The sequence below is a fragment of the Temnothorax curvispinosus genome, unplaced genomic scaffold (genome assembly GCF_003070985.1).
Source record: "Temnothorax curvispinosus isolate PA1 unplaced genomic scaffold, ASM307098v1 QBEX01010630.1, whole genome shotgun sequence".
NCBI classification, from domain to species: Eukaryota; Metazoa; Arthropoda; class Insecta; order Hymenoptera; family Formicidae; genus Temnothorax; species Temnothorax curvispinosus.
Window position 1 is genome coordinate 349,784 of NW_020220410.1, and position 12,457 is coordinate 362,240.

Here is a 12,457-nt window from a genome sequence, read left to right on the forward strand (position 1 = left end):
TATATATATATATATATATATATATATATATATATATGTATGTGTCTAGTAATAAGTTTATTATTGTTACTAACACAATCATGTCATAAAATGTGCAATAATGTTCAGAGATCGAGTAATGCTCAATTTCGTATTGAGCAAATGTTAGCAATATAAAAAAAATTGCGGTAATAGCTCTCTACATTTTTGTTGGAATTGCCATCGATTGCGTTCGGCAAACGTGCAAAAATGTAACACACTGATATATACCTATCATTTACATGATGCTTTCCAATATCTCAGATATTTTTTATTCATACCCTATTTTATTTTAAGAAATCGTGGGTAAAATTTTTTAGAATTATATATGTAGCTGTATGCAAACGCTGTGTGTGGGTAATTTATAAATAAACCCGTAAAGAAAACAGATTTCCCTCAATCGATATCGAACACGTAGTCAGATTCTTTGCGTGCCACACAAATGACTCATGTATAGCGAGGTTTTTGTCACAGCACGAGAAATGTAATTTATATGCAAATACCTGTTACAATAATCAGACAAGAAGCGTTGTGTAATGTAAAATTTCGGAAACCTTGAGCTCGGTAAAGCGTGAGTCTTGTTCTCAGAAAAAATATATATATGTCTTTTACCTTCGCCAGGTGCGGCGCCGGTCGCCGGCCATTAATTCGTTGCAAAGTGGAACGAAAACGAAAGATTCGAATAAGAATATCGTGTCCAGTGAAAGCTGTATGCAGCGGTTAAACCGCTGTGCTGAAATTGCCCGAGTTTCCATTTACGTTCACTCGACTTCCTGAGATAATCAATGCCAGTGCCGGCATTCAATTATTCGAAAGTCGAAGAGAGAACAACATTAAAATTTCCGGGAATTGTCTTTGGGCTTAAAACAATTATTCCAAAAAGTTCAGGAGAAGAAGTGTCTTTTCACCTTTTAATTAAAATAAGATTCCATAGTCTCCAAGATTGACACATATCTCGGTTTATATAAGTATTGTATTTCAAAAAATTGCACTTCTACAATCATATTGTTCAAGTGCAACGTATAAAAATTAGCGAATTAAAAAAAATTTGAAAAAAATTGAATTACTTATTTCTCTGCCCGTCTTTTCTGCACGAAGATGAAGATCTCTTCGCTTCATAATTTCTGCATAACAATAACTAATTATATAAGAATAATCAGTTGTCAGCACCTCAATTATTTAGGTGTTTTCTTAGGTTGTCAGCACATCAATTATTCAGGTCTCTTCACATGCTATTCTGGTACGGTTTGATGATTCCGATGATGGTCTAACTGTCTAACAAATATGAAAAATAAAAATTAATCTTTTGCGATACATCGACGGCAGCGACGTCGACAATGGTGATGGTGATATAATATTCGTCGTGCCATCACGTATGCGAGACGAGTAGTCGCCTCTCTTCCCGTGTGCATCCCCACTTTTTCATTCTTTTAGTCACTTACAATCGTCATTGAATCGGCTAAATCAGTCAGTCACTCAGACAGTTCATTAATCAGTCGGTTAGTAAGTTATTCGATCAAGTTAATCGATCAAACTTTTGCAATCCTGGGATCAATAAATCAATTATTAAATTTATCATCAGAGATGACACTTAATAACCGATAACATAGTGTGTGCATAACGATAATCAACATGTGATATCTCAATTACGACAGTTAATTTAACAAAAGAATTTGTGATAGTGGTTTCATTAAATTATCTTTTGTTTGATAATCAATTATAAATAATCAAAATAATAAACGAAATAGTACATTATCACTTTCGATGGACTTTATAGAAAAAAATAAAACAAATTAAATGAAACGATGGAGTAGCGATTAATCTATTAATGATGAAGATTTGCGATAAACATAAAAAAATGAGGAAGTACCATAAAGTAACAATAAATTTATTAAATATATTCTATGAAAATGTGCTTAGTAACTTGTGGAAAAATATCGAGAAGTCTTGTTCTTTTTTTCCTACTTGTATATAATTATTCAAATTAGATTTAGTAATAAAATCTTTCTTTTATACTTTGCGGGCAAATTTTCAAAATGTAAAAAGTACTTCAATTTCTTCAGTAAAATCTTACAAAATATTACTTACTTCTTTCGCTAATACATTATTACATATGCGATATGCACAATTGGAAAGAGTTCCCGAGCGTGTCCGTCGAGAAGATTGCTACTTTCCTGACGGATGAAACTCACAAATAATCACGGAGACTTCACGTTCATACATGTATATTTTGCATTTTTCCTCTTCCTACGATTAGGAAGAGGGAAATAATCTTAGACATTTGTTTTTTCCTTGCTTTCTCTCTCGCGCGCGAACCGTATTGCACAAAATGTTTAATAATACTTTCGCAAGTAAAGAGAGTAAATTGCAATGAATGAGGATTTAGTATTCTTTAGAATCACTCGACTTAATTTTAATAATGCAAGGTCAGCCTCTTCTTGAAAAAAATTTTAGGCAGGATTATAACTAGTTCCAAATTTTTGACATTCAACCGCACACGGCGGAGGAATGTTTTCGATTGCAATAATGTGTTGACAACATGTAATTTATTCGTAAAGGAAAATTTCCAGTTATAAGATCAACATATTTAAAGCTTGAGTAATATAAACGGCGAGTATATTATAAATTACGAGCACAATAAGAATGTTAGTTTAAAAAGAAATCTTTTTTATTGACAATAGCATTAAAACAGTTAGAATATTTCGACTGTACTTAGTCTTCTTCAGTACATAATAAAATATAAAGAAAGAAAGTAAAGTTCAAAATTATAAAATTAGTAAGAAAAGAGTACAATGAGACGAAAAAATTAAATAGGTATCATGATGAATAAATTAACTAAATATAGAGTTTATAAAAACACACAGACCAAATTTGTGGCCGTTTGATCTTCTCATATAGCTTTTAACGAGTGGTTAACTTCTCCTTTTTATTTGAGTATTACATACTTCAATTTGCTTAAATGCTGTCACGTTATTAACGAAGAAAGCACATTGATTGTGTTAGTTGATCTTTAGATTTCCATCTTCATGTTTCGACGTAAATGACTCTATAACGACGCGCATAGCGGCCTAATAACTTATGCAGCTCTCGAGTATGATAATATCGACATTAATATTCGGTGAAGTTCATTTAATACTGACCTCAAATTATAAAGTAATTTTACATTCAATGTAAGTGATGTGTTTACGCGTATAGATTATCACTTTATGTGTATGCTATCAATGTCGTAACGATTTCATGTAAATGCGGTTTGCAATCATTTCTTCGCTAATGGTGTATCTTCGCTAGCTTGGCAGTTGAGTCGATATTCTTGAATATCAATAATAAACATACGTATATAAATATACAGTATGTGTAAGGCGCCAACTTTCCACATATAGGTTAAATCAATAATTATTACCAGCCTTTGAATGTAAAAATTGCGATTTTCCTTGATAAAATATGATCAATTTATCAACCATATTGCTACGCATTCACCGATCATTATCCCTGATAATAAACTACCGTAATCTTCTTCTTTTTATAGTGTACAATTCTTATAGAAACTTTTTTATATCTCTCATTATTTTGAAGATAATAAAGGCAATAACGATTGTTGGTTTACTCTGAATATTTAAATTTATAGTGAATATGATGAATCCTCGTATAAATAAAGATGTTCGCATTTGTTTTCAAAGAAACATTTCTAAAGAATCGGACGTAGCACAACTACTTCCAATAATATTTGCAATTCTAAACGCGATGTTCAAAGTCGAAGATGTATATTTTAAAAATTAGCAATACACGTATGTAATGTAAAAATTGCATATCAGCTCTATAGCAGATTTTTCCACTTTGGCATCATTTCTTCTGTCAAAATCATGTCGAAGAGATTCGGCGTTTTTCACGTTTCTTCACGAATCGCTCCGACCGAACCTCTCACACGTATCGTAGAGATAGCGGCGTGATTCGCATTTAAATACAATCGACAGAAGGAGATCGGCGTGGTGGACAAAACGTAGGGGAGTGGGAGAGTGAGATAGCCAGACGAGAGGTGCGAGCGATCGAAGTGACGGTAGAACGAGAGAAGACTTGAGCACGCAACCTGTGCACATTCTGTCAGTGCCTGGGTATACAAATGCCGATGGTAGAAGAGGCGACGTTTGGCCTCTTATAAGAAGTAACGCGAGGAACAAGACGGTCTCCGCGATCGTCGTTCACTCTCGGTCTTCCGCGAGTCTTCCACGAGATCACGATGCGAGACAATCGGTGAGATTTAAGCCGGCGGCGCTAACTAGAACCGGAGAAACTGCGGTGAGTTCGAATTTCGACATTAATTTTGACAACACGGGATATGCATTTTACAGTTGACACGTTTCTCGAAGAAAGTTTTTGTGGATATCAATTCGCATTTATACATATATTTATAGAAAACGTGCTTGTGCGGCATTGAATCATATGCCGGTTCCAGTTTCTGATCATGATCTAGATTTATTGTAATTAGGATTGTGAGTTTGTAAATTCGTTTTCTTTTACGCATATATCTTTTGCACTTTCTACACAAAAATATGCTATTTTATTCATTCGACTAATATTTTATACATGTACGTGATTTTTATTACTTATGTTATCAAACATAAATAGATAGAAAAGAATCCACGTCCACGTTTCACGAGATTTTAAAAGAGTGATCAGTCCAGCATCGCGGGACACATTACAAAACACATTTACCATATTTTTTTTCATTAGTTGTTTATTCTGAACGGCGAATTTTATCTCTTGGCGGAAATCTCTTATATTTGTTCTCGAATTTTATACTAGAATTCGTTTTCAGCTTTGGAGAGAAACGGACGATACTTGGCGCGTTTCGCGAAGCAGGGCGCGACGCTTTCGTGTGCCAAGGTGTGCTATGCCGATTCGCGTCGACGTCGCGGTGTAACGGACACGCACAGGGTTTCTGAATCGACGTGACCGGCGCGCACCTTCGCCTTGTCGCGTCGCGTTCGCGCTTCCGGGACGACAGCATCGCGACGGCATCGCGGCAGAATGAAGCTCGACAGAATGAACCTCTTCGTCACGTGCGTCACGGTGAGTTTTCCCGGCCGGTGGTTCTTGATGGTCACTCGCGATTACCTGTTGCATATCTGCATTAAGTCGCGTTATCTCATGCGAACGCGACGGAATGCCGCAAAAAAATCGCGACAAAATAATAATATCTCGTAAACAAGGAGATAAAAAAATCGCAAGCGATTAAGAGATCTTTGAATGATCCTAAATGTCGCTATTTATCATTTCTGTCTTAACGTGGAGATTTTATTGGGATCAGCTTTGCACATTTAAATGTGACAATTTTATTTGATTATCTTCAACGGATTGCTATCATCAAGCTTTTCAACATCGTTGGTCTTTGCATCGATGAAAATTATAGCAGAACATTTTTTAGTTTGCTTTTGCGATTTATTATTAAATTTTAACGATCTTTGAACATTCTCTAATCAGCTTTTTTTTTATCTGTCAAAATTCCATATCAGAAAATCTCCTCGTATTCTAGACTTACACATAAACTTGCGTAATCGTTTAGATATAAATAATAAAACAAGACTAAAAATCTGTCAGCTTATAATTTCTGTCGAATATGAGCACTTTAAAGGTTTAATCACTATCTTCGTCCAAATTCCTAATAATTCGCGTGACAAACTTGACGAGATCTGGACAACGAGACGTCTCCTCTCATTTTGGACTGTTTCAAAAACGTTTCGCGAGAGAAGTTCTCACGCGCGTAGGAATTCGCGAGTTTACAATAAGGCCGATATTTGCCGAAGTTATTGGCGTTTGTCATACAGGAATTACACGAACGACGAACCGAGGACTTCTCGGAAACCTGGAGAACGCTTTGGCGACGAGGAAGCGGGATCAAACGCGGCTCCAAGCACGCTTCTTCCTTCCTTCTTAAACATACCGGTTTCTCGAATTCACTCACGTTTCGCGGCGTATTATAGAAATATATATTCTAAATCTAAACGGCGCCGAATAATTTGCTGAAACTATAACGATTACATGCGCGTGTGGATCAATTAATCACGCTGCTCCAAAATCTTTAGCCTTCAGAAGAGATAGAAATTAATTATCTTAGTGATTAAAGTGGAATCTTTTTTATATTTTGAAAATCAATCTTCATGTTTCCGAAATAAAGCCTCTTTCAAATTAAATGATTTATATAAAGACGCGTCCTGATTAGATTATCGCGAACATCATGGCGACAGAGACCGTTTTTATTGCGCAAACAAAATGCATTCTGCTTTAATCACGGTAGACGCAGCTGTACGAGAATGCGAGAACTTAATTCCTAATGAAGCCTCGTGAATGAAGGAAGCTCGCAAATGAATCGCGTTTAAGTTCGTCACGTAGCTTGTACGTGGTCCTGCGGATTTATCGTAGCGATTCGCGCGGTATCGTCGCATCGACGATACATCATAAGCGAAGAACAAAGGTGTACACGTATCCTCCTGTGCCGTCGTAATTTTTTAACAAGACACACACATATGACTGTAATACGCACACAAGATATATTCTATTTCGCAAAAAATAGCATCTCTTTTTTCCCCCAAAGTCAAATCCTTCGAATTTACGAACGAGAAGAAAGATAAGCGTTTGTACATATTATTTCTCAATTTCTGCATTTACTTTGTTGTCGATGTGAATTTTTCTGATTCACGGAAAACAAGAATTAGCTACTATAGCAAATCTAGTCGTAAAATATGGATAACTAACATTTTTTGCAGCGAGAGCTATATTTTTTGCAGCGAAAGCTATAATTTAACAATGGTAGCAAAACTTTAATAAAAGAGGTTTTGCTACTATTGCTAATCTATAGCTCTCGCTGCAAAAAATATAGCTTTCGCCTCAACAATTGTTAGTTAACCACATTTTACGACTAGATTTGCTATAATCGCTTTTTTCTGTGTTATTATTTTTACTCACTTAAGAAATAAAGTGACTTGAAATTATTATGATTCGATTGTCTATTAAAACGATTGTTATCGCAGAATCGAATCCTTCAAACTCGGGAGAAGACAAGTATAAAAAAATGTCAGCATTCCTCAATTTTTAATTGCGTATATAGCCATCGCGAATTATTCCATCATTATTTTTTTTAGTCGCGTTAGGCAATTCGAAATTACTCGAAATGAAAATCTGATTGTCGATCGGCATAATTGTCGAATTGGAAATATATGATGTCATGTTGAAAATTGTTCAAAATTTTGTTCGCTTCCTTCGACTCCTCGATAAAACGAGAAGCCGACCTTACTTTCCCCGGAGCGTAAACCCCTTGATTGCGCAGATTACCGTACACGCAGATTATGTTATGAGACTGTAGTCTACATGCAAAATTTAAGACTCTACACGACATTGTCCTATATTGCGCTCGTTCGTCTAGTACACGTGCACTGGTAATCATTAGGCGCGCTCTTCGTAAACGTTCGGCCATGCGACAATGATATTAAACACCTTGTTAATGTTTAATGTGCGATTTATCGACAGATTCTGTCGGCAATATTGATTGCGACGTCGTGCGAGATAAACGCTGTCTCGACGGAAAACGCGACCGCACTCGAGAACGGAAATGATTACGCTCAAGTCTTGGAGCTCTCGTTATTGTTTTACGAAGCGCAGCGTTCTGGTAAGCTGCCGAAGAACAACAGAATTTCGTGGCGAGGCGATTCCGCGTTGCACGACCGCGGCTCGAATGGCGAGGATCTAACCGGAGGCTATTACGATGGTAATAAATCAGTTGCGTTTTAGATCGCTATTTAATTGGATAATTTGCAAAATTAATTATTTATTCTTATTCTACCAGCTGGTGACTTCGTTAAATTCGGCTTCACGATGGCTTTCACGACGACGCTTTTAGCCTGGGGAGCGGTCAACTGGCCGGAGGCTTATGACGCCGCCGGTCAACTCGACGAAGTTCGTAGAGCTATCAAATGGTCTACCGATTACTTTATCAAGTGTCACGTAAGCGAGAACGTGCTGTATGGGCAAGTAGGCGATTTTCCCATCGATCATATGTTTTGGGGGAGACCCGAGGAGCTGAACACCACTAGACCGACCTACAAGATTGATGCGGAGCATCCTGGTAATGTCAATACATCTCTCTTTTCAAATAACGTTTCGAAAAATAAGTAGAAACGAAAAAATACATTATTAAATGTAAACGCGTTTAGTTTAATTTATATTATGTATTATACATTATGACTATCTATTTATACCAGTAAAATATCAGTGCCATTTTTCTACCAGTTTCAATTTCTTTGAACTTATTCTTTATTTCTTCATTTATTTCTTCACTTTTTTTATTTATTTCTTTATTTAACTTCTTCATTTCACGTTTATTATATTCGTTATATATTTGCATCCGTCTAATATGTTCTATTTGCCATTGATCGATCGTAGGTTCGGATCTCGCCGGCGAAACGGCTGCCGCTCTCGCGGCCTCGAGCATCGTCTTCAGCAGTGTCGATCCCGAGTACAGCGCCAAGTGTCTCGAGCACGCGAAGGATCTGTACAAATTCGCGGACGTTTATCGCGGTCTTTATCACGAGGCGATACGCGGCGCCGAGCGATATTACGAGAGCACGGATTACGGCGACGAGCTGGCCTGGGCTGCGATTTGGCTGTTCAAGGCGACCGGAGACACGAAGTACTTCGACGACGCGGTGCATCACTATCAGCACTTCCATCTCAAGGAACGACCGAACGCATTCTTCTACAACAAAAAAGTCGCCGGTATCCAGGTGAGACTTCCCATTTATATATTATATTTTTTATTCTACTGACACATTGATTTTGCTAACGTAATTTATTTGTTGAGAAAGAGCTTCCGTTTTTCGGCGAATTTGACGTTAAAAATAAATAGCGAAGTTTCTTGATCACAAAAGGAAGGTTGTGGATAGTTTGCTAAGCAGTAATATATCTTCTGATATTTTCGGCTACATACATCATCTCTTTTTGCTTTTCGTAGGTGTTGCTGGCTGAATTGACGGGACAATCCGAGTACCAGAATGCCACCCGCGCGTTCTGCGACTTCTCGGTGCGGCAACAGAAACGCACCCCGAAGGGCCTTCTGTTCATCGATAAGTCCGGTACTCTTTCTCACGCCGCTAACGTGGCCTTCGTCTGCCTGGTAGCGGCGGATTCTCCGGAAATCAACGACTCGCAGGAATACCGCCAATTCGCCAGAGAACAAATTGACTATATGCTTGGTGGAGCGGGTAAGACCTTAGTTAAAAATATTCAGAGAGAGACGAAACTCTAATTAAATCACTTTAGTTACCGCAACCCACTATTCGTGGAACTTCTATTTCTCTATTTTTATTTTTATATCATTAATTCGTCATTAATCATTATATCATTGATTAAGCATTAAACATTTTTACACCATTAAATAAAAATCTGGCAGTTAATCAATACATAATTATAACGAATTTTTACCGTTTTTCATGAATTGTAAATGAATATTCATCTTTTCTTTGATCTTTGCTCATTATTGAATCTGTGCATTTTCCAGGAAGAAGTTACGTGGTCGGGTACGGTAAAAATTCGCCGAAACAGCCGCACCATGCCGCGTCTTCTTGCCCCAATAGACCGGCATCCTGCGGATGGCAGGAATTCAGCAAGAACGCACCGAATCCACAGATTCTCTACGGTGCTCTAGTCTCCGGACCGGACGAGGTGGACTCGTTTAAAGATTGTCGCGAGGAGTACGCCTATACGGAGGTCACGTTGGATTACAACGCTGGTTTTACCAGCGTGCTCGCCGGGCTACTGCAATTACAATTAAAGAGTACGGATACGAGTAGAAGATCGTCGAAAGGAAACTAATACGTAGTTTTAATCGAAGCATATGGACGAATTTCCATGTGAAAATGAGATTCTCGCTGGTTCTTTGTGGTGAAATACGAAAGAACTTTTTAATATAAAGAATTACGTATTGATTTAATTTTGCAAGACTTGTAACGTTAATTTTATGTTGCGTTAGAAATCTAATTATATATACAAGTATATATATTATATATATAGTAAATTCTCTCTCTCTGTCTATAATTGTTGATATGCTGCAGTAAAGCAATAAAACCAAGCGTGATATAGTATCTTGAAATAATGGATATATACCTGAGATTTTACGTCATTAATCTTAAGATTGTTTTAATGTAACTTTTTTAAAATTAAATTTACATAGAAAATATTTTATCTATGTTAATGGTATTTAATTAAATGTAGATTGATTGCCTCGAGGTAGAAACTAAAAGTTAACATGCGAACGTATCAAGACAATGTCCGCTTGTAAATAAAGCGTTTTGTTAAAAAATGATAAGAATTCAATTTATTTGCAGTCCGATGATGACTATAACGATTTAGATGAGCTTGACAAAATTGTAACATTATGGCAAAAAAATGCCTATAGATTGTCATCGATCGTAAACCTACGTATATACGTGCGCGAGCTGAGTCACATAGTACAATATCGATCGCATGTATATAAACAAAAACAAATAGTGAAATAGCTTTTAGACAAAAGTGACAATAATGGACAATACATATTATCTCTCTATGATAGATATTTGCGCATTAAGCACAATGTTCTTCGTAGAATTCTTATAACAATTGATCGCTGACAAAATACCGTTACTACTATTTTTATATTCCGTTCTCTAGAAATATTTTATAAGATTGAATCATTAATTCGTTATTATTTCTCGTCATCAAGTCTGATAATTATGCGAAATATTGCTTGCACAATGTGTTTTGTTACGTGACCAGACTGTGTACATAGTTGTCTCTTTAATAGATCGTATTAACGTGTCATCGAGGATACAAGTTTCCGACGCGAAGTGAAAACATCGATAATTTTGCAAAGATCACACCAAGAATTTACGCTCTGTAAGTGCCGGGGTTTTTCAAAAACGAAATATGCGAGAATAAAGTAAGACTTATTGAACGTACATGTTTTACGTATAATATTTCTCCTTTGTGATCCGTACGACGTGCCAATAGCGTTCAACGAGGCGTAACGTTAGCGACAACTGCTGTATTGACAATACTCTTTTCCATGCGGCGGCTCTCGTTACAATTGCGCTTACATTACACGCTATTACGTCTATAGCTGTATCGGCACAGGTGCACAGGTGCAATTGAAATAAGCGAGTGCTATCAGCGCTGTCGCCATGCGACGCGAATACATTTTTATCTGCAACTTAACGTGCCTTCTTTTCTTCTTGCTTTCCGAACAACTTTTCGCGAACGGTAAGTTTAATCCAAATTTAAGCAAAATTCTATGGACCTTTATACACTTTGCTTTCTTTCTTCAAAAAATTACGATAACTTGCGACAGGAGAATCGGGAAGTGATTATTCGAAAGGATGCGCCTATCTACGTTGTGAGAACGGTAGCCAATGCGTGAAACGACGGTTTTGGTGCAAGGATCCACCCTGCCCCGGCATGTTGTATTGCTCTAAGTCGAGAAAAGGTAAAGTTCGAGGAGAATGTGTCGATAGATCAGCTTCGTTTTCTGTCAGATGGAAATTTGTCTACTTTCCACTTTAATATCCTCTTCTTTTGGACATTTCCATATCTTTTTTAATTAATTTAAAATATTTTGCATTAATTATATTTGAATGCAATAATATATTTGTACAAGTATGAAAGAGAGATGCTTGGATTATTTTTAGAATCGTTGAAGGGACCACAAATATGCGACACCGTTCGTTGCAGCAAGGGACACATATGTATCGTTAAAGTGCGAGGATGTCATTGGGATGGGAGTAATTAACACCTATTAACAAAATAATTATACCTATATTTTTTTTAGAAATGCAGATAATGCATTTTTAAAACTTTCTCAGAGTGCAAGCAACAATTAGCGCGTTGCGTATCGGAGAAAGAGTATCACGAGGGTGCAGCTTCCTGCGCCGGCTCTGAGTGTCCCTCGGGAAAAAGTTGCATTTTGCGAGAAACGTATTGCGTTAATCCACCCTGCAAACTTATCAGAAGTTGCGAAAGTGCGGAAGGTCACATCAAGCAAAAAGATAATTAATTTAATTAATTCTCACTCAATCTTTTCACGTATTTTCTCACACAGGGTTTTTACGCACATTCAAAACTATTTAAATATTATTATAAAATATATATTTAAGATATTAATTATTAAATATTAAATATTAATATTAATTATTAGTAACAATTTTAAATTAATAAAAACATTTAAAAAAATACCCGATCTAAGTTTATACATGTCACAAAATTGTTAAATTTGCACGTAACGAAGACAAATTGCTTGCAGACGTGCAAACTTGGTTCGACACATGCAAAGGTTTGAACTGCGCCTCGGAATATGAGTGTTTTTTGCGAAGACCAGAAAACAATTGTCTCGATTCGTGGTGTACGCACACACCTGATTGCA

At 36.7% G+C, this 12,457-nt stretch overlaps 1 protein-coding gene across 1 annotated transcript; it reads left to right on the forward strand.

Annotated features, from left to right (window-relative positions):
• Positions 1 to 3,908: 3,908 nt before the first annotated feature.
• On the forward strand, positions 3,909 to 12,142 carry LOC112460546 (endoglucanase E-4-like). The gene is made up of 10 exons (XM_025025277.1): positions 3,909 to 4,311; positions 4,832 to 5,085; positions 7,540 to 7,777; positions 7,856 to 8,134; positions 8,452 to 8,792; positions 9,020 to 9,269; positions 9,566 to 11,301; positions 11,390 to 11,524; positions 11,727 to 11,819; positions 11,901 to 12,142. The coding sequence occupies exons 2-7, from the start codon at positions 5,044 to 5,046 to the stop codon at positions 9,877 to 9,879; spliced, it is 1,464 nt and encodes a 487-aa protein (XP_024881045.1). The 5' UTR covers positions 3,909 to 4,311; positions 4,832 to 5,043; the 3' UTR covers positions 9,880 to 11,301; positions 11,390 to 11,524; positions 11,727 to 11,819; positions 11,901 to 12,142.
• Positions 12,143 to 12,457: the final 315 nt, after the last annotated feature.